Below are 20421 nucleotides of genomic sequence, written 5' to 3' on the forward strand. Positions count from 1 at the left end.
ACCCAGCAGCATAATCTAGCAAAGCAATGATAGGTGCAGCTTCATCAGGTATTATCTGACTATCACTGGTCCATTCAGTGCATGATGTTTCACTCATCTCCAGCTAGAAAGGTGTTATGGTCATTATTTTTCTCACTGTAAAACTACCATGATAGGTTTCAGCCATTCTTGCCATGTCTGTGACATGATATCGAATTTGAAAGAGGGAGTAGGAGCAGGGACAATCATGTAGAAATAGAGGAAAGTTCTGTCTCTGGATCCTCTTCTGACACACTGAGGGGAATGTCAGGATCATGGTGCTTTCACATAGAGTTAACTGCCTGCCATGACAAGAAGATTGTGAGACACTACCTGAGCTCTGTGTAACCTCTTTAGCTCCTCTTGCTTGGCTTGTCTACGGGCGGCTTTCTGTACTCGCCGGGTCAGCTTGGCATTCAGTTCCTCTTCTGTGTAGGCTCTCTGAAGGAAGGAAAAACAGGGGCAGATTTTATTTGTATGCTCAGAGGTATGGGGAGAGGGAAGACCATTTTCTCTTCCAAAATCTCAGAAGGGAGGTGTTCTGTCTTTGCCATGGCTGTGTCAAAAGTCAAGCTTCCGTAGGCAAAGGTGTTCACAGTGCAGTGAGCAACAATTTCAGGGTCAAGTCAGGAGTGAAGAAGCATGTAAGCCAATTGCAAAACTGTGATTTTATATAATGTCCCGCCCCTGTCTTCCACGGCTATATGAAACCTCTCCCCAAAGACCAAATAAATTTTTATTCTATTTCTCAATAGATTTAGCTAAATGGATTTTGTTAAATCAATGAGTACCATATAAAGGGGTCACCTTGATTTCATTTTAAAAGAGGGTAAAAAGCATGTCTACATGAACAATTATAGCAGTATAAGCTAAGAAATTATTATAGACTAGGGTAGTTGTATTGGTATTCCCCTCTCCCTATTTTATTCTGGAGCAAGAACATCCATAGTTAGGAGTTATACTGGTGTATCTGGTAATGACTACCTGTGGAAATTTGTGCAACTTTTCTATGAATCAAGAAGGCAAAAAGACATTCTGGTGCGAGATGGGAAATCCCACCTCAAGAGCAACCCCACAAAACTGGCTGGTGTAAAACAGAGCAAACACCATCTAAACTAAAACTAGAATATTACAGCACCAGAAGCCATCCAAAAGGAGAAAGGCTATGTTTATAGAAATAGAAAGGTATTTTCTCCTCTTCTTTTCTCTCAGTGAAACTAGTTTAAAAATAAGTAAGTCTTTTTGACATTACTGAATGGGGTTTAGTATCTTATCAGGTGTACTAGTTGGTTGTGTTGTAGTCCAGGAGGGCTTCCTCTGATAGACTTTTTAGAGTGCCAAAGAAACTTCACAACTGCATTAAGTAAACTACAGTGAAGAAAAGAACTCTCTTCCCACATACATATATGCAAGCTTTAAGGGACAGCTGTAAACAGATGTCTTCCACTTCTGGAAAGAGATCTTCTCCATGGACAGTCAACTTTAAGGACAAAATGTTATGACAGACCACCCTGAAATTTGCTTTATCTAGTTACTGTACTGCCACATTGGTCAGCCTAACTCTGGTTTATTGTTCTCAGTGAATAGAGTTTAAGGTAGGATCACAGCTCTATTAAAAAATCCCTCAGATAGGTGGTTAGCAAGCACCATCGTTAAAGCTCCAAGAAGTTATCACTTTCCTCTTTCTTTCTTTTTTTAAAACACAAAATCCACAATGATACCCGAATCAGAAGGTAAAGTTATAGAGGGTGTGACTTTCCTATTCCATGGAACACTGTTGTGACTGTGAAGACAGGACAATAAGAATTTCAGAAAGCAGCAACATTCCGGAAATAGAAATGCAACTTCTGTCTTGATTTTAGCTTGATACAGAGTTTCACTAAGATTTCGGTGAACTCAACAATTTTGAAGGATGCTGATTGAAGTGTGACAATTCATTTGAACTCATATTCTAAGTATTAAAAAAAGAATACACATACATATTTAATTGCCTTGAAATTTGTTCTGAAGCTCAAAGATCATCCACATCACTGTACAGTGGTGCACTGCTGTGCACTGATAATTGCATGCATTCTAACTAGACAGACAATTTGGAGCTTAATGCATTTTTGGTAGACAACCTCTACAAAGAATTTGCTGCCCATGTCTGCTAACATCTCACGCATGCACAGTCAATGTTTGTGATGTTAGTGCACATGTGATGGGTAGCTTTGGATTCAATGGGTTAATATAGGGACATGCAATGCAACAATGGCCAACTAGCGGGAATGGAGACACTACCTTTGACGAATATGATCTCTTGAATGCCAAGGCGTGTGGTACATAAATCGACTTTAAAGGGGGAATGGTAAAGGAAAAAAAAATAAAAAAACGTACAAAATGAAGCAAAATCAGTTCAACATTGAAAACAGATGCACAGTAATAAAACAAAGCTGTTTTTAAATGAAACACAGAATTGTGCAAATGCCGAACGTGACCCAGACTGATGAAGCACAATGGAACTTCTATCCGCAAAATCAAGTTTCTAGCACTCTCCTGAAGGCAATTAGCTTTGGCAGCCTCTGAAGATACAGTCAATTTGGAAATAGCTTTTTCTAGAGGAATTATTTGGCCTTTATCTACCTATGGTTTTAAAGTCCACTGAGCAAGCACGCGTAAATACACATAGAAAATTCTGGCTTAGGATTTGGAATAATGGCTTATGCTGGGGCACGTTTGGTCTGAACTGGCTCAGCCAACCATATATTACTCTGTCACACAACTCTCCATTTACAATCTGATTTACAGCCTCTCCTAGGAGTTGTGTTTATTTCATGGTTTTAAATTATCTCTACTTCATAGAAATTATCATTTGCATTTAACTAACATCATAAATCTTCCTCACTGCTTTGTGACAGGAGAAACACCAGATGGGCTTGGAGTGGGTTATGTGTCCTACAGTAATGGAATCTCCCTGTCTAGAAAGAGAGCCTCCAGAGAGCCTGAGGAGCTAAAATTATGAGAAGGAGGATGCAAGGAGGATGCAAGGAGGAGGCAAGGAGGAAAAAATCACTACCTTCTCTATCCAAGGACATTCTACGTTACCCTGTACCTGAAAATATGGCAAGTAAACTACTTGGGGTTTATAAGAGAGGTAAATTTCCCTTGCGTCATGAAGTACAGATGGCATTGTGCCATTCTGGGGGAACAGCCAGCATTTTGCATTTTCACATTCAATTAACTAAAAACAGTCACAAATGAAAAGCCGTAGAACAACTTCAGCATGTATGAAAACTTCAGTAAAAAGCAAGCTACCTGCGGTAGTAAAACGCACGTCTGATAAGAATACCACAATTGTACAGGAACAACGACAAACACACACACAATGACACACACCTATAAACACGAGACCCATGGGGCATTTACATTAGGAATTCTTTACAAGATGCTTCTCTTGAAAGACACTACATTAAACAACACCGAATTAATTCACTACTGATCACAAAGAACAGGCTAAACAGAGCAAGCTGTCTGGGAAGCAAGCTCACTACAATTACCAAAAAAGCAGCACAAGCAGAATTTCAGTTTAGAGAAGGGGTTCACATAAAAGTTATGTGGCACACAGGAAGTCAACTCTTACCCATAATAAGTAGCAGGCAGTTTGTAACTCAAAAAATATAACCCCCACCCCAAATCAGTAGAAACCCAGTTTTGTCAGTCTCAAAATTCAGTTACATTTCTTTTGACAGCAAGGCATTCCAGTGTTTGCATGTACGTTCTACATCCTTGGACAGGATGCAATAAAACTAGGTAAGTGGAGTTCTCAGATTCCTTTCCTCTAAATAAATTCATTCTCAAAACTATTGTTTAGAAAATAGGCAAATGCTGAGCAAAAATTCTTAATGTAACTTCAGCAACAGCAAATGGAAGAAAACGAGACACCACCACCATACCCTTGGCAGAGCTGGTGAGATATTTTCAGTATTAGGATTCCAGGCATCTGTCACTGTCACCTATCCCCTCCAATGCTTAGTGATGAGATCTTTTTCTCTGCAAAAGCCATTTTAAATCAAAGTAGCTCAGCACAGAAAAAAAAGTGACCATCAAGGCATACCGAAGTCTGAAAACAAGCATGGACCTTACCGAAGCCCTGCTTCCTCCTGAAGGAGCTTACAAGGCAGAACAGTAACTCTGTAACTTTTACCTGAACCCCCCGTATTGCATATCTGTCCTCTGCTAGCCACAGGTACCTCATTCTTCTGCATCTCTTGGAAAATGAAAAATTTCTCATGAAACGCCTTGAGGGCATGCAAGGAGGAATGGAAGGGGGAGAGAAAAAAGGGAATAAAATAAAAACAAAATAATCTTCCTCTTAGAAGAGATCTAGATCAACTAGGGAGACAGATTAAAAAAAGAGGTAAGTAAATATAGAAAATTCCTACTTACTTCATCAACTCCTTCCACCAGCCTTAAATTCATTAGTTATTCTAATTCATTCCACTATATATACACATAGAAAGCGTTTCCTATGACACTTCAATTTGCAGTACTTCCATACCTTTGCCATCTGAGCCAAGTATCAACTAGATCCTGCCATTGGAGACTGATTTGTGCACACTGGATGACAGGTTTGAGACAGGAGGCACAGACCACCGTGTCTGTAACACTACTCTCTCAAATGGTCTCTTCTTTGTGAGTTTTTTTAACATGTGAACCAGGCACCACCACAAAGGGACAGGGGGGAATACATTTTTTATTCTTCAGTACCAGAAGAGCCTTAGCCTTCTGTGGGGGGTCAATGAAATCTCTACTTATTCCTCCAAACCTTGCAAACTCTGTCTATCAGAGCTTAGAAGCTCTCAGGAATAAAAGAAGGGCTCTTCCCCATTACTATGATGGAGCAGTTCCTTACATTTTTCACTTATTTTTGTATTAATAGTGCCATCCTAAATTGAAATAAATAGTTTAAAAGCAACTAACTTTGGCACTTGGCTCTCACCATATATTTTCCACATATAAATACGTGCAAATAAACTAAATGTATTTTTCTCTCTGGGCTTTTATGGAGACCCACTGGTGTCTCCTCTGTCCTCCTCAGTAACTTCCTTAAAGCACCATTTAAAGTGAAATTATTTTGGCTAGAAAGCCGTTGGTATGTCTTACAATATGACATTATAGCCCTAGCTAGGGAAGGTTGGTCAGGAAGAAGAAACAGCTCTCTCAGAAGAAGCAGAGTTCATACCAGACCACACTGGAATGAGAACACCAGGCTAAGACCAACCCCTATATACTGGCATTTCATAGGGGCTCACAACTATGTATTTCAGCTTCACAGTTGTTATCTACACACACAGACATATGGAAATACTCAGCAACAGACTCTATGATCTTAAAGGTCTTTTTCAACCTAAATGATTCTATGATTCTAAGTTCTCAAAGAAAACAGGGTCAAAATGGAAGAAACGGCTGATGGCTCATCTTTTCTCCAAAAAGAGAAGGTACTAATTCAGACCGTACACATTCTCTTCTCCCAGGAAAAATAAGCAAACCTGCATGTGTTGCAAAACTGCAGCCTGTAGCTTACCTCTTAGTTGATGATCTGTCTTGACTATGTTCTTGATGTATGCAAAAGTACATTCCTGTCTGTAATTTGCTTGGAATTCTACCACTTCAATCTATCAAAGAGGCTGGTAAAACAGTATCCTAAAATCGGACCCTTACAAAAAGTGAGAACTATCTCATTGTTATCTTTTTGCAATAACATTAGAGCCAGTGAAATTTACTCTTCTGACACTAAATGTCTGTTTTCTGTAGATCATTGGCATGCTCACAACAGGGACAAAATTCACTATTCTGACTGTGATATTCGTTGTAAAGTAACGTCACAGTGAGACAACAGACCTTTCATATAACAACAGTGGGGAGTAGCTTGCAATTGTGAATCCAAGTGAAACCAACTTATTTTAGGCAGAACAGTCAGCCAACTTACAGGAAAGCCTGTTCCACAGAAGAAATAGTAAGAACAACAAAATTAATCATCCAGGTGTCTGATATGCTTCTCTGAGCCTGTGATCTGCACGATCCTAGATCCATCTAAAATGCATTTCCCATCTCCCTACCTCTCGCTTGGATTTCTGGGAGGAGCGTTCCAGAATATCGTCACTGGAGAGGTCGGAGTCCTCTGAGAAACTCAGGTGTTGACGGAGCTGCAAATCTGAGAAGCCAGGAATAAAAAGGGGAAGTTAGAGACGTGGTAACTATTCTTTCTGTAAAGATTTCAGAACTCAGTTGGTAAGTTGTTTGATTGAGCTTCAAAAACACTTAGTGCTTTTATCCCAGTCTCAGTTCCTTCGCCTGGGATTACAGAGTGATCAGAGAAGCACTGCTCCGCAAAACGATCAATGTTAGTTAGAAGCTTCATTCTAAGAGAGCAACACTTTCTGCAAACGCTGTTAAAAATAACGGTCATGATTCTCCCTTTGTACTGTATCAATGCTCTTACGATAGATACGTACTTGGATGACAGCAGCTGGCACTATTTTGGCTATTTGTACAAGGCCAGAGAAATGTAACATGTTTGCTTTCGATCACATTTATGGCTAACTTATTTACTGTATCACAAGTTGCCATTAAACACCTCTGCCTGCACCTGATGGCATGTGAGAGATTTACATGAGGCCACAGAATCCCCACTTCATAGATCAGCAGACAGTTGCCAGATCACTGAGAACACAGGAGTAACTGCATCTCCGCAGTCTTCAGCATCCATGCAGCCAGGTTGAAAGAAAGAGAACAGACCACCCAAGGAAAAGATGAGGATGAGATTTAAAATAGAGATGAAATGTCACAGACAACTGATTCCAACAAACGGTGCTTATTTCTCAAATCAGTCTAAGGCAGAAAACAGATGTGCCTTCTACATATCAAGAGTGAAGCTTTTATTTAAGGATCAATTTTTTTCAGTGGCATATCAACTAATTCTGTCAATACACAAACATACAATTCTAGTTGCTAGCACTTATCTTGATCTGCCCACTTGACACTGGGGAGCAGTGTCATTCAGCACAGTAGCTGAACGACAAAGCAACCCAAACTTACTTTCAAAGCTCCCTAGCTGTAGGAAAAGTATATGGTGCAGAGCCACATATCTATTATACCTGCAGCTGTAACCAATGGAGAAGCTTTGTGCTTGCCAGAATCCACAGTGGCACTACTTGAGGGAGTACTTGGGCAGGATTTGTCATCAGTCTTTTTCTTCTTGTCTTTCTTGTACCCAGAGAAAACAGACTTCCATAACGACCTAGGTTTTGTTGCTTCCTCTGTCCCACCACTAGATTTGTCGGAAAGCCTGCTGTCATTTTTGGATTTCTTCTCCTTTTTGTTCTTACGAGGGGAGAAGAGGGAAGTTCTTTTCTTACTCTTCCCACTGGAGCCTTCTGAAGAGGTGACAGACCCTTCAGGTCCAGCCACATCAGCAGCAGGAGTGGAGAACTTCTCACTAGCAGCATCATGCTTTCGTGTGGATCCCTCTGCTATTTTCAAGGCCAGATGCTTTGGAGAGTCATAAAACAACTCTTTGGTCTTCAAGGGCATAGAAGATGCCTTTCGTGCCCTTGTGGTCCCAGCAGCAGCAGCTGCAGCCATCTCCATATCTTTCATCTTACACAACTGTTTAGCCATGGCATCACGCAGTGCTTGGCTCTTGACAGACTTCTCTCTGGCTCTCATTCTTTCTTCAGCAAGCTCCTTGGCCTCCACAGAAATTTCAGGCAACACTCTCTTCTTTTGGTTAACCCCTCCTTCCATTGAGGGTGGACCACCATTTTCTTTGACCAAGGGCAAAAGAAGTGGTTTCTCTGGCCTTGGCCTACTGGTAGGAGGTGTAAAGAACTTCTCATGAAGGCTTGAGTCCTCTGTCCTGTCATCATATGTGTCTTCTACATCATCAGCAAATGGAATCTCATCCACACTCTCTGCAAAAGACTTCCTCACGTCATCTTTTTTGGCCTGGGTTGACTCTTTGGCAGCAGAGGTCGGCTCGTGGCGTGGGGGAACAGGAGGTGTTGATGCTGGTGTTGGAGGTGACCTGGCTTCAACCTCATTCTGCCAGACTGCTTGATGCCTCTTTCTACGCAAAGTGGCTGGTTCTTCACCCTGAGGAGGTGGTGGTGGCGGACTTGATGGAGGAGTAAGCATGGTAGAGTCAGAAGTGTTGAAGCTCTGGCTAGCCATAGTTCTCATGTTAGATGAGCTCTCCTGAAGGCCAAGTCCAGAACTGCTGGATACATCTCTCCTTACTTCACTGGAACTCTTTAGCTCTTTTTCTGATGGAGATTTTGGAGTGAGCAGAGAAATCTGCTCGTTTTCTAACTTGGACAGTCCCTGTCTTCTTGGGGCAGGCTGGGGTTTCACAAGATGGATCCTTTCATCCCCTGAAACATTCTCGCTATTAAAAGTCTTGAGAGGAGTTGTCTCAAGGGCAGATACAGTAAAGTTTGTCTCTAAGCGTTTGTTTCTGTCTACTGGAGTGAGCCCTAAGCTCCTCCGGATTTCAGCACTCTTCATCCAGAACTCTTCCACAAGGTTACTCCGTTTCAGGGCTTCTTCAGCAGTAGTAGGGCTCCCCAGTTTTTCCACCTCACTATCCTGACCCCTAAGGACCAGTTTGGCTAAAGGAGTAGATGTTAAGGCTGGGACAGGTTGGAAACATACTGGAGGCTCCACTGGGGATGGAATGGATGTTTCGGCAGAAGGCAAAGGCTGGGAACAGATAGGCATTTGAGCAGATGTTGGGGATGAAGCCAATGTTGGTGCTGCTGGCTGAGACTCTGCTAGTGATGTAGGTGCAATGGCTTCTGGTGATGCAACTGGCTGGGATAGCACTGGAGATGGTGGCACCAAAGGGCTCTTAACTTTCCTGTCTTTGGGCATTTCATCCTTTGGTCCTTCTTCAAGAATGAAAGGCTCAGGAAAAAAGCGTGCCTCTGGAGATTTTATTGCATGGGATACTTCAGCCAGGGGATCTTTTACATCCTGCAAAAAATGAAAAAGGGAAATATTAATAGTCAGGGGGCACATCAGAATACTGTTCCATTTTTTTTGCTTTTAACAAAGTTAGCAATAAGGAAACCATCCAAGTATCAAAATACGAAAAAATCCACATGTGGCATCCCATTTGCAGGCCTGGAACATCACTTAGGGTTTCTCATCAGGTATGGTTCATTTTTCTGCCCCATTGTATAAACCATCCTTTGTAGATGACAACAAGGCAAATTTAATTTTTGGAAGAAAAAAACACTAAACTAAATTCCAAAAATCCATTTCTACTTTTCCTGCTTTCCCTTCGAATCTCCCAACTCTGTGTATTGTGGTGGTCCCTTACCTCAGACAGATTTGATGCAAGTCTCTCCAGCTCTCATCAATACACCACTTTCTGCTGGCTAGCATCTGCTGTAATGTTTTCTTAAAGCAAGGGGTGCTTTCTCTGTTAAGGGTAAATTAGGCTGCAATTCCCTTGACCCTTAATGGTCTGAGAAGTCTTGGTTTTCATTTCCTACATCCAGACTGCCATATTACTCAGTAGCACAATTCATGTTTTACACTTTAACCCTTTGGCAGTGGACTCCTGTTACTGAGTTCTGGTGTTATTCTTTCCAATGACATCTTTTGCACCAGCTTTCTTTTGAATGCAGACAGTTTGGTTAAACTGACACTTGACCATCAGAGCATGAATCTCTCTATCTGTGTGCTTGTATGACACATATTAAACACCCAGGTCTTGAGTACTGCATTTAGGCACTGTCCTGATATAAACAATAACTATGTCTAACAGAATCTTTAGATGGTCCTGAAAAAAACCCCCTTAATTTTAATAGAAAGTGAATCTTGTCAGCAATTGCTGTCTGCAAACCAGCCTTATCCCATAAAGTGTCCATTGTAAAAGTAAAATATTTTATGACAAAGTCTCTAGGATAAAGTCTAATCTTTTAGTAATTCCTTAAAAACAAACACTTGGGAGGGAAAAATTTGAATTGAACATTTTAAGGATCATGTACGTCCTGCTTTTACACACCAATAGCTGGAAACACTACAGTATGCTTGCATGCTGACTCCAGGGCTGACAGCATGACAGTACATCATTGACATGTCTCACTTCCTTAAGCTGAACTATGCTGTTTCTCTGGAATAAATAAGCACTGCTTTGGTTACTACTAATATAATTACAATTTTGAATTGCAACTGTACGAATCTGCTTCTGGTACAGAAAAGATAGCCAAACCAGGATAAACAGGAAACACCTTACTTATGGCTCCCCTCATGCATTATCTCTCTCTCTCTCTCTCTCTCTCGTTAACTGCACATTTAAATTAAAATAACCTATATAATTCTTTTTGGGGCTTTGTGATGGGAACTTGTGTGACTGTGCCAGAGCCACTACACTCTGAAGATAGGAAAGAAAGATAGTACATTATTCTGTAAGCCTAAATGAAGTCAGATTTCAAGAAGATCAACATAAATTATAGAGACAGGAAAGGAGGAAAGCCCACTGCTGTCAGTCCTCATTAATTTATCCAACAAACTGTTCTATTGAACTACAGGTAGTAAGTAGAAAACTTCAAAGATTTCCTTTCTTACCTCTGCTTGTTTTGCTTTGGGACTATCAACTGGAGACAGAGGAAGAACACTGTCACTAGATGACTGGATAGGGATGGATGGCTTGCATGGATCTAGGGAAAGCAAAAATGTTTCCAAAAAACACATGAGACTGCTAATAATCTATTTTTTTTATGTTACATACAGCAAGTAGTGACAAATTTCTCAGCTTTTTACAACTTGTAGATTGGACATCTGGAACATGGACAAAAATTTTTACATGTCAAAAATGGTACAAGCTTCTTAATGTAAAAACTTCTACAAGAAAAAGCAGTTACATGGGTTCTCACACTTTAGGAAGCTGTAATTAATGGATTCAGAACGTTCTTCTCAAAATGTTAATGCAAGCAACATACCTTGCTACTGAGAGTAGTCAGATGGTTCAAATCCAAGACTGTCTTCTCTTAAACCTAATAAATGTATAGACTATCTCAAATGCAATTACGATAATTCAAACACTGATGGGAAAGCTATTACCTTCTGTCACACTGCAAGAAGCACTTTCTGCTCCTTCTTCTTCATCTTCATCTTCAGAGACTTTTAGTTCTGGCTCTTCTACGCCACCCTGATGTAAGCGAAACTCCGCTTCTGCATCAGACGGGATGTCATCTGATCACAGATGGGACGGGGGAAAAAACCAAGAGATCTTGGATACAAGTCCATCAGGACATCTGTTTATTATTTAAAAATCTTTCATAATCCTTTCTTTCTATTCACATGGTGCTAATCATTTTCATAACCTGAACACTTAAATGTTTCACTCCTTTTTTTGTGTGCTAATTAGAGTCATTTAAGCAGTAAATGATGGACTATTAGTACAAATAACTAAACTAGTAATTGAAGTTATACCTTACCAGTTTTCTGAAAATTTTTCAATATTTTCTGGCATATGCAGTTAATTTTACACTAGCAATTTTTGGCATAATTTTGTGGACTTTTCACACATTTACTTCTATTTCTGTTATTCTACAGGATTAGTACTGAATATGGACACAAGACCAAGCCCTCTAGTTAGCAGATGGTGAGAAGACATGAGAAATTTATTCTATAACCCATAGCATTGAGGTTCTTCTGTTTCTTTTTGTCCTTCACTCCTGGCTCCTTCTTGACTATTTGAAACAAACTCCTACATCGCTAAAAATAAGATCAGGTTTAAGTACCCTCACACAAAGTATTTTCTGCCAATACAATTCTGTACATATAACAGGTTTAAATGATGCACGGTGGTACCCTACCGTCATCCAGCTCTGCACCCGTGTCTCCTTCTTCACCTGCCTGCCCTTCTGTGTCTGCAGGCTCTGTGCCCAGCTCATCCTCCACATCATTATCCTCACATGGAGCTAAAATATATTCAAATATTGAGGAAAAAAAGAAAAGAAAAGAAAAAAACCTATACAGTGAAAAGGTTCTACACTGAACTGTACCAACAGTTTATAGTGGAGATATTTATTAATTACTGCCAAAACAAGAAATCCTGAAATGTGTCACCTGGAAAGACATCTATGGTGAAATGATACTTCCAGACTCCAACGAATCAAGGAACGCCTGCCCTTGGGGAGTCTCCAAGGCATTTGCAGTGAAAGCAGCCAGGGCTTTTCTGAGCAACAGGCCTTGTGAAAAATTAAACAAGAAGGGGACCGGGAAGACATCAAACCAGAAAAAAGTTTACTGTTCTTCCAGCAAGATTACTTTTTTTTCTTTACCACACCAGAACAGTCACCACCACTTTATAGCATACGTGTATTAGGTGAAAACTGAAATCTCACAATGTACCACAACTGTTCGGCTTTTGAGAGTGTAAGTCAGAGACAGAGTCTAGCTCTGGGCTTGATCATTATTACATCTGGAAACTGTTTAACTCTGTGCAGCTATAGTAGTCTTTGGTAAAAGGGTCTAAGAGACTTGATATGCTGTACAAGTAACTAGGTCACAAATTAATTGAGATATTTTAAAGTAAATAAAAAGATATATTCAAACCTTTCTTTTCTGTTACAGATCATAATTTGATTTGCTGGGTCAAAATAAAGAAAAGATTCTTGAATTTATAACTCTGAAAAGGGCATTTGACATTACTACTTGCGGCAGGATTTAATTACAGGAGGAGAGACAAGACCAAACTGTGGGGTCTAAATTTCATTATTAAATGATACTTTTTTAAAAAACCTAAACCGTATGACACCTTGTCCCATCTCTAGTGCTATGGATGATTTGCTTAATATTTTATTTGTTAAGCGTTTTCATAAAATGTAATGTAAATATAAAAAAAGAAGCAAGCACTTCCAGGTTTTTTCCACAGTAGAGTCAGTCAACTACATTTTTAGATTTGTGCAGTGAGTTAGCATCATGTTCAACAACATGCAGACATTTAACTCTGTTGTATATCCTATTGCAAATGCATACACAGTCAGCATGTATTATTATGTACAACATTTGCAAATTATACTTATAGAATATGGTCCTATAACGATGATAACAGATATATTTATAACCTTCTTGGTTGCACCTATACCAGTAAACTAAGCGGTGCAAGTCTCTAGACCTGAATGCATACAGTGTCATACTGTCACCTTTAGGAGGGCTCCTGGCATGACTCCCAGCAGTTAGTTCCCATGGTAGGGCTAGAGGCTGTTTCCAACAGGCAGTCCGGATGCAACTGCCCGATTCTGGGGAAAAAAGTTTAGCCATGTGGGAGTGAATCATGCTGTGCCAGCTTTCTCCTGAGTCAGAGAGTAGGCCCTGATCCTTTTTGTTTACTAGTGACGATGTGGCTTTTGGAACCATTTATATGCTAGCATTGCTAATTAAGACAATCTTGAAAACAAACCAACCCTCCCTAAAATTGAGGTCTTGCAGCCTCTCCTCTTTCTCTAATACAGGTTTTTGCTTATTTCAAAACACAGCCTTCAGTGGGTGGTTTGTTTTCTTCCTTCAACCTGAGAATTTCTCTTTTTCCATGCTTTTCCCCTCTGCAGTATTAAGACAAACATATCAGCTAGTTTATTTTCTGTCAACTACTGTGAAAAGGCAGTTACACTTACGTGTGATAAAGCACTGGCCTATTCCTTCATGAAGCTTATAAAAATCCAGAGTCCTACAGATGTCAAGCGTAGGGGACAATCATATGCCAAAAGCTGGACTACCCACAGGGGCATTTACAAATCTAGTGAACAAAACCAAACTGTGTCCCAGTCTGTTGCTTAGGTATGCGGTAGCTTATGTTATTTTGGAAATAATGATGTCATGGGATGGTTTTATGGTAGCAGCAAATGCGAGTAATCTTAATCAAAACTTGCAAAATGTAACTGATATTAGGAATATCTGATACCACTATGTGTATGTATGATTTCAGATCCAGAAACCATGAACTGACATGACACACATAGGGAGTGTTGGAGAGATAGGAGAAAATCAATTCTTAGGTTGGTACACAAAACTCAACAGAAGATTACAGATGCATAGATAAGTAACAACTTGGTGCAAGAGTGGATCCCATTTTGAGGGACATGGAGAGCTTGCAGGTGGCTGGTTACATTATACATATACTGTGCATATACGTATACGCAGTTAGGATAAGGAGCAGGAGGCCAAAAGCTGTCACACAATAACTCAGAAGCTACACACTATAGCAGCCAGAAACTGGGATCAGCACTTCATATCAGCTAGCAGCCGTGAGCAGACTGCATCGTGTGCAGACATCTTGTAAACACTGCTGCCTTGCCAAAGCAGCAGCAGAAGCAAAGTTTTATAGGCAAGCTAGCTATTTTGATGTGCCAAAGCAACTTAGCTGTAGTCCAACTACCTAGCCACAAACTACTGCTGTTCCACTGATTTAGATACCTTCACCGCTTTACACAAATTTACTCCCTTACTCTAATCCCAGAATCTTCATGCTCATTAGTTTTATAATAGAGCTTAGAGGACCACATAAAAAAAGCAGCTGAGCTCTACAATCCTTCAACTTTTCTGAGGCTTTCCTAAATAACGTGAACCCCAAGTCAAAAGAGACACAGCCATCGCTATTCCTAAAGATCCCAGCTTCAACCTTAGCCTTCTTTCTTCACCAGATAACTAGAGTTTGCAGTTGCTAGAGAACTGCAATTGCTTTAAGCACACTCTGTCACTTAATCTTTCGACTGCGAGAAAGCCCCATGTTCTTTTAGTCAAGGAGCTAGGGGAAGAATAACTGGTCCAATCTTCAGTCTACAAAGCAAATCAAAGCACTCAACTAGATTCCTCCTTTTACTTTATTACACCCACGTTAACCTCTCTGTTTGGCCTGCCTTCAGAAGGGTTACAACAAATGTCGAGTTCATGCAAGAATGGACTGTCTGAGCAAGGCGTGCATGCACACTCCCCCTTCCGCCCTCCCTCCACGTCCAGTCATGCAGTAGCGACAGGGCTGTAAGTTCCAGGGTTAAAGTACCAGCTCAGCTGCTGAAGGCATGGAGAAGAGACGGGCAGGGTTATTGTGCATTGGAATACATAGAACATCACCAAACTACCTCCAGGGACCGTCTCCAGCCACGCCTGTACCGCCTCATGGCGTACGGAGGGAAGGTCGGATGCTGAATTTAAAAAACAATAAATTGTAAGAAATCAAAATTAGACCATCAGTAAGCGTCTAAAACAGAAGAGTGACAAAGGGAAATTTTTCAGTGGCAAATACAGGAATAAAACCTATGAGATGTTAAAGAACTGATTCCAGGCTTGGGATTTAAATCGAGGTAACATACAAATGTCAGGGGCCTAATCTTCCTTTAGGATCTGTAATGTTAGAGGAAATACGGATGGCACAGTGAGGAAAACACCGCGTCTGACCAGCAGGTTGCTGCTGCTGTGCTCCACTTGAAACTCTGCGGAGGAGGGGGAAACTAAGAGATGAAAGAGCTGAGCAACGAGAGAGAGGCGGTCATAACAGGCATCCCAGAACCTTTGCTGCCCAGGTGCGAATGCCAGACGAAGAAGAGCGCCCAAAGCAGAATGAGAGGGGCTTCTGTGTACCGTCACGCTATCCCAGGCTTTCACATCAAACCCTATCGCCGCTGCTACTGATGGGCTCTCCAAACACCTCTTATCACAGAATACAGCTCAGCCAGGAACAAATTTGTCTATTGAACTCAGGTTGAAAACTTATAGTGTATCCGTAAGTACTTATTGGTGACAGCCCTTTAAAAAAGCAAACTGCTGATACGCCTGCACACACGTGTACTGTATGACAAAGTAATTGAAGCAGCTAATCTATTGATCAGGATTGTCCTAGTTTGCCCCAGTTTTAGGGGAAGGAAAGGAAATACAGCCTTCTTCCCCAAAGGAAGTTGGAAAGACCACAAAATCAATTTTGGAAGGATCATCTTTTGCTGGCAGCTGTACCAATACACTATGGAAAAGTAGGAATTATAAAACACAAATTAAAAGAAAAATTTGGAAGGTGTAGTGATATAGACCCTCAGCAGAAGCTAAAGTAACCTTAATTGTAGTAAGCTTAAGAAACTGTGTTAACATTTTTTACTTAGCATTTTAAACGTTAAGCAACTACTCTAGCAATACTGAATGTTACAGACAGTTGAACACAGCCTATTTCTGTGGTTGCAGTGGGAAGGAAATATCCATCTCTTATTTGTAAGGAGCAGATTTCACATCAGAAAATCCTAGCGCATTCTACAAACTGCAATTATAAGCATAGCCAAACTGATCTGGAACTGTGTATCAAGTTGGACCAGGATTGAAAAAAAAAATCCCCAAACATCTAGAACTATGAGGAAAAGATAATTATCTGAAATGGAATATGATCAGGCAACATGAGGTAAAGCCCTAGGCTTTTCTAATAGAGATCAGTCATCAACTTAATTTCACATTTGCTGTAAAAGACACCCCTTCCCACAGCATGCATACTTCCTCTACAATTCTGGAACAATGGCTACAGACTCTGAGAGAAGACCACTACTCACCAACTGCATGGTTAACACTTATTAAGCCTAGGCTTCTGCACAGGTAAAGCACCTATGACATACCTTAAGACTATCTGTACTTAAAGGGAGCTTATAAAAAAGACGGCGGCAAACTTTTTAGCAGGGCCTGTTGCAACAGGACAAGGGGGAATGGCTTTAAACTAAAAGGGGGTAGATTTAGACTAGATATAAGGAAGAAATTTTTTATGCTGAGGGTGGTGAAACACTGGCACAGGTTGCCCAGAGAGGTGGTGGATGCCCCATCCCTGGAAACATTCAAGGTCAGGTTGGACGGGGCTCTGAGCAACCTGATCTAGTTGAAGATGTGCCTGCTGACGGCAGGGGGGTTGGACTAGCTGACCTTTAGAGGTCCCTTCCAACCCAAACTATTCTATGAGTCTATGACATGCTGTAATATAGTCCTTGAATAAGGTCAGCAGGGACTGCTGGAGGGTGCTTACAAGAGAGCTAGACTATTGACATTTTCCCCCTCCAAAGTTTTCCTTTAAGTAACTGGCAACTCACAAAGGTCACAGCTCACTTTAAAAAACAGATATACTGTCAAATCTTAAACACAGGGAGTCAAAACCACCACTGATCAGATTTGCAAGCCCTTTGAACCCCATCATTCCCTACTAATACCAGATGCAGTTACACACTTTGAAAAGCAGCAGCAGAGAAATACACTCAATACAGAAGCTGACCCTGTTCAATCTTTGCTGTAGTAGTTACACAAGATAGCCCTTCAGCTTTCCCTAAAGAGGTGTAGAGTCCTCACTGCCACAAAAAGCACATGACAGCTTCTATTACTATCTCTAAAGTCCGTCACTGAGGGCTGATTGCCAGCACTATCAAATCATGTATGTAGTGAGGAAAACTGGTGTGGAGTCAAAGCAGCCAGACAAACAGGTCAGAAGAAGTCACACCACCACGGAGCTGAGAAAGCAGTCATTTTAAGTAGACATTGACCTGAAAAGCAAAATGTTTAACCAAGTGTAATTTCAGTGTAATTTGAAAGCAGTTCCTTTCAATCACTGCTGCCCCTGCTGAAGTACACTGCTCTTGAAGGGCACAGAAGCAACAAAGTTAAACAGCTGCAACCGTGATCCAGGAATTGACAGTGTGGGGCTTGGGGGAGATTACCTCTGGAGGTGGAGGACTTTGAAGTTGGGACCATTTTTTCCTCCTCCTCTTTTTCACGGATGTGTGTCCAGTGAACATCTGCCAGGATCTCCAGAGGATCAACCGGATTTACAATCTGCTGCAGGCTAAGGTTTCCAGCTAGCAGGAGGAGGGCATGGCATACCAGGTTGTAGGCAGGGTGTATGAAGGACACGGAGGAAAAGATGGGAGAACAGTGGAAAGAAAGGTAACGCATCATAGGAAAGGAAATGAGAAAAGAAGAAAAGAAAACATTACTGGCTAAGATCAGTTTGCAAGACAGACAGAAAAAGCTCAGCACTGTGTGTGCACGCATACACCAATACAGCACTCCTCATACTTCCCATCAAAGCTGAATAATGCCATTCCAAAGGCAGAGAGATGCTATTAAAAACATCATTGTAGATTATCTCTATTGCAAGCAGTTTCGCTGAAATGAAAGACATTCTCTGGGTGTCCAACAGTATGTGGTATGTAAATACCAATTTAGCAGAAATTTCCAGCTCCTTCAGCCTATTACATGATGAGTGTTGCCAAAGACATCTGGCTGTTAAAGGCAAGGGACAATCTGCATTGTAGTTTGATGCACCAAAACAAAAGGTCTTTCATTCCCTACTATTGGGTTAAGCACTCCTTTCTATGCTGGGTACATACTTCTTTGTGAATTAAATTACCTGATGGATCTCAGTTTCGTTTGTGTGTGTGTGTGCGCGCACGTGTGCGCATGCACACAGGGGCACACCCTTACTTTAGCACTTAAAACACTACTTTGTTTACTCCTGCTCTTTTGTACTGAATTGTTCGAAAGGTAGAATTTTTTTTCTGAAGAACAGCAGCATTTTCATTATGACCTAACAGCGCCCCCACCTCCCCAGAAGGGACTTCCTGTTGCACAAATGAGTTTGTTTAAAAGAAATTGCATTACTCCTCAATTACCTGCCTACACAAAGCTCAGCTACTTATGGAGTGTCAAAGGGAACAATGGGCACCTGAAGCAACTGATAAGCAACTTGTTTAACCACTGCAGAATACCCACCTTGGGAGCATCTACCCTGAGGTGAGTATTATATTCACAGACCCCGTCTCTATTGCTATCTGCTATGGGACTATAGCTTAGGTTTTATTTACCCATAATAAAATAACTCATTCTATGGGGGACAGGTGTTCAGCGTCTGCAGAAGTGGTCTTCAAAAGCAAATGACTTGTCCTGAAAGGAAAATGCCCACTTACTTTATAAAGTAGGAAGTCAATTTTCACAACAGCTGGATTACCACTGAGTAGGGCAAAACACAGTTTCAGCAGTTTAGAACCTCAAAAGCAGTTAGATTTTCATATGGTGCACTAGTGTTTGAAGGAAACAAGAAACATTAGCAGTATTTAGAGGTTGCACTCATTATTTCCTGCTGTCTTATTTTAACGAAGTTCCTCTCTCCTGGCCATGTTTTCCCCAGACATGACGAAGTGTTTGGGACTTCCGTTTCAGGAATTACTATGTGTGAGATTTGGCATTAAAACTGCAGAAGAAACAGACAAAAGGAACTGCAGGAAGGACAGACTCGCCAGCTGGTTATTAAAGGGGAAAAGGGTTCAGACACACAAACTCAAATGCAGAGCAGGATTCACAATTTAGCCAAGTATTTAGCAGTTTTATGTCTCTGTCACCTCATCAGAGAGTTTTCATATCAATTAGCACAACCACATGGTCTGCCAGAGCTACTGGACATCCTGCAGGGACAGGAACCTGGGCTTTTCTCACTCCGTACCAAAGCACTTGCATGCAGGCCCCAAGATGAGTAGAGTTAGCGTTTGCATTGCCACACAAAATTTTGTGTTAAAAGGTTTAGGTTTGCCAGCAATGGCTGAGAAGTATATAGTCACTCAGTAAGGCTCGGAAAGAGCAGGTCCCACATGATCTGCATGTTTTAAAATGGATTTATCTGGGATTTAGACCAGTGTAACATACACACCTTCAGTTACTCCACAAGTCTCTAGACAGAGGCCTGAGCCTGTCCTGATTAGGACATGGGTCCTTCTCACCTTTTCCAGTAAATAAATAGCAGCACAGCCAGCTGTGAAGGACTGCTGCTTGGCTAACAGGCAAACCTAACATTTCCTCGAGGTCTAAATGGTTGAGAATTTCAAATGACACCTAGTGTAGCCTTCCCTCAAGGCTGCCTGCTAAGCTTTGCAGGAAGCTGGACATTAATTGCACTTACATTTGGAAAGGTACCTTTCCCCTCCAGTTCCACCGTAGCACCTACTAGCACTTTATAAGAAGCGGGCAGTCTCAATATTGAACTTGTAATGGAATGAGAAGCCACCCACAAATCAACTCCTTAGGAGCCACGCCTAAAGCACACTAGCCACTGCAACAGGGGGAACTTCTTCAGTTACGCTCTTCAGCCATCTTACTAATACTTCTCATTTGTACCATCAGAAAAGTTAAACTGGAAAAAATTAAAACACCACTTCCTTTTTTTTTTCTTTAAAAAAAAAAGTCAGAAGCTAAGCTACAGTTGTTACAACCATAAGCTGCAAAATATGCAGTCTGACAACTGCATATGCCCTCTTACCTGCAGGAAGGCACTTGGATTTTGGATTTTCGTATTCTGTCTCTAATGAACCACATTGAGGGAATAAAGGATTAACAAGCTACAAGCTA

General features: G+C 41.1%; 1 protein-coding gene across 3 annotated transcripts in view; it reads right to left on the minus strand.

The window, feature by feature from the left end:
* The window catches only part of MICAL3 (microtubule associated monooxygenase, calponin and LIM domain containing 3), a 127537-nt gene that overhangs the window by 20266 nt on the left and 86850 nt on the right, over positions 1–20421 (minus strand). For all 3 annotated transcript variants that reach the window (XM_009278968.1, XM_019471999.1, XM_019472000.1), the window contains exons 28-36: positions 17742–17879; positions 15153–15215; positions 11886–11990; positions 11128–11259; positions 10633–10724; positions 7155–9030; positions 6117–6211; positions 2299–2349; positions 352–459 (exon numbers count right to left, since the gene is read on the minus strand). In XM_009278968.1, the coding sequence (XP_009277243.1) occupies positions 352–459; positions 2299–2349; positions 6117–6211; positions 7155–9030; positions 10633–10724; positions 11128–11259; positions 11886–11990; positions 15153–15215; positions 17742–17879 (2660 nt within the window). The remainder of the gene's footprint in view (positions 1–351; positions 460–2298; positions 2350–6116; positions 6212–7154; positions 9031–10632; positions 10725–11127; positions 11260–11885; positions 11991–15152; positions 15216–17741; positions 17880–20421) is intronic.

Source organism: Aptenodytes forsteri, unplaced genomic scaffold (genome assembly GCF_000699145.1).
Source record: "Aptenodytes forsteri isolate BGI_AS27 unplaced genomic scaffold, ASM69914v1 Scaffold241, whole genome shotgun sequence".
Taxonomy (NCBI): domain Eukaryota; kingdom Metazoa; phylum Chordata; class Aves; order Sphenisciformes; family Spheniscidae; genus Aptenodytes; species Aptenodytes forsteri.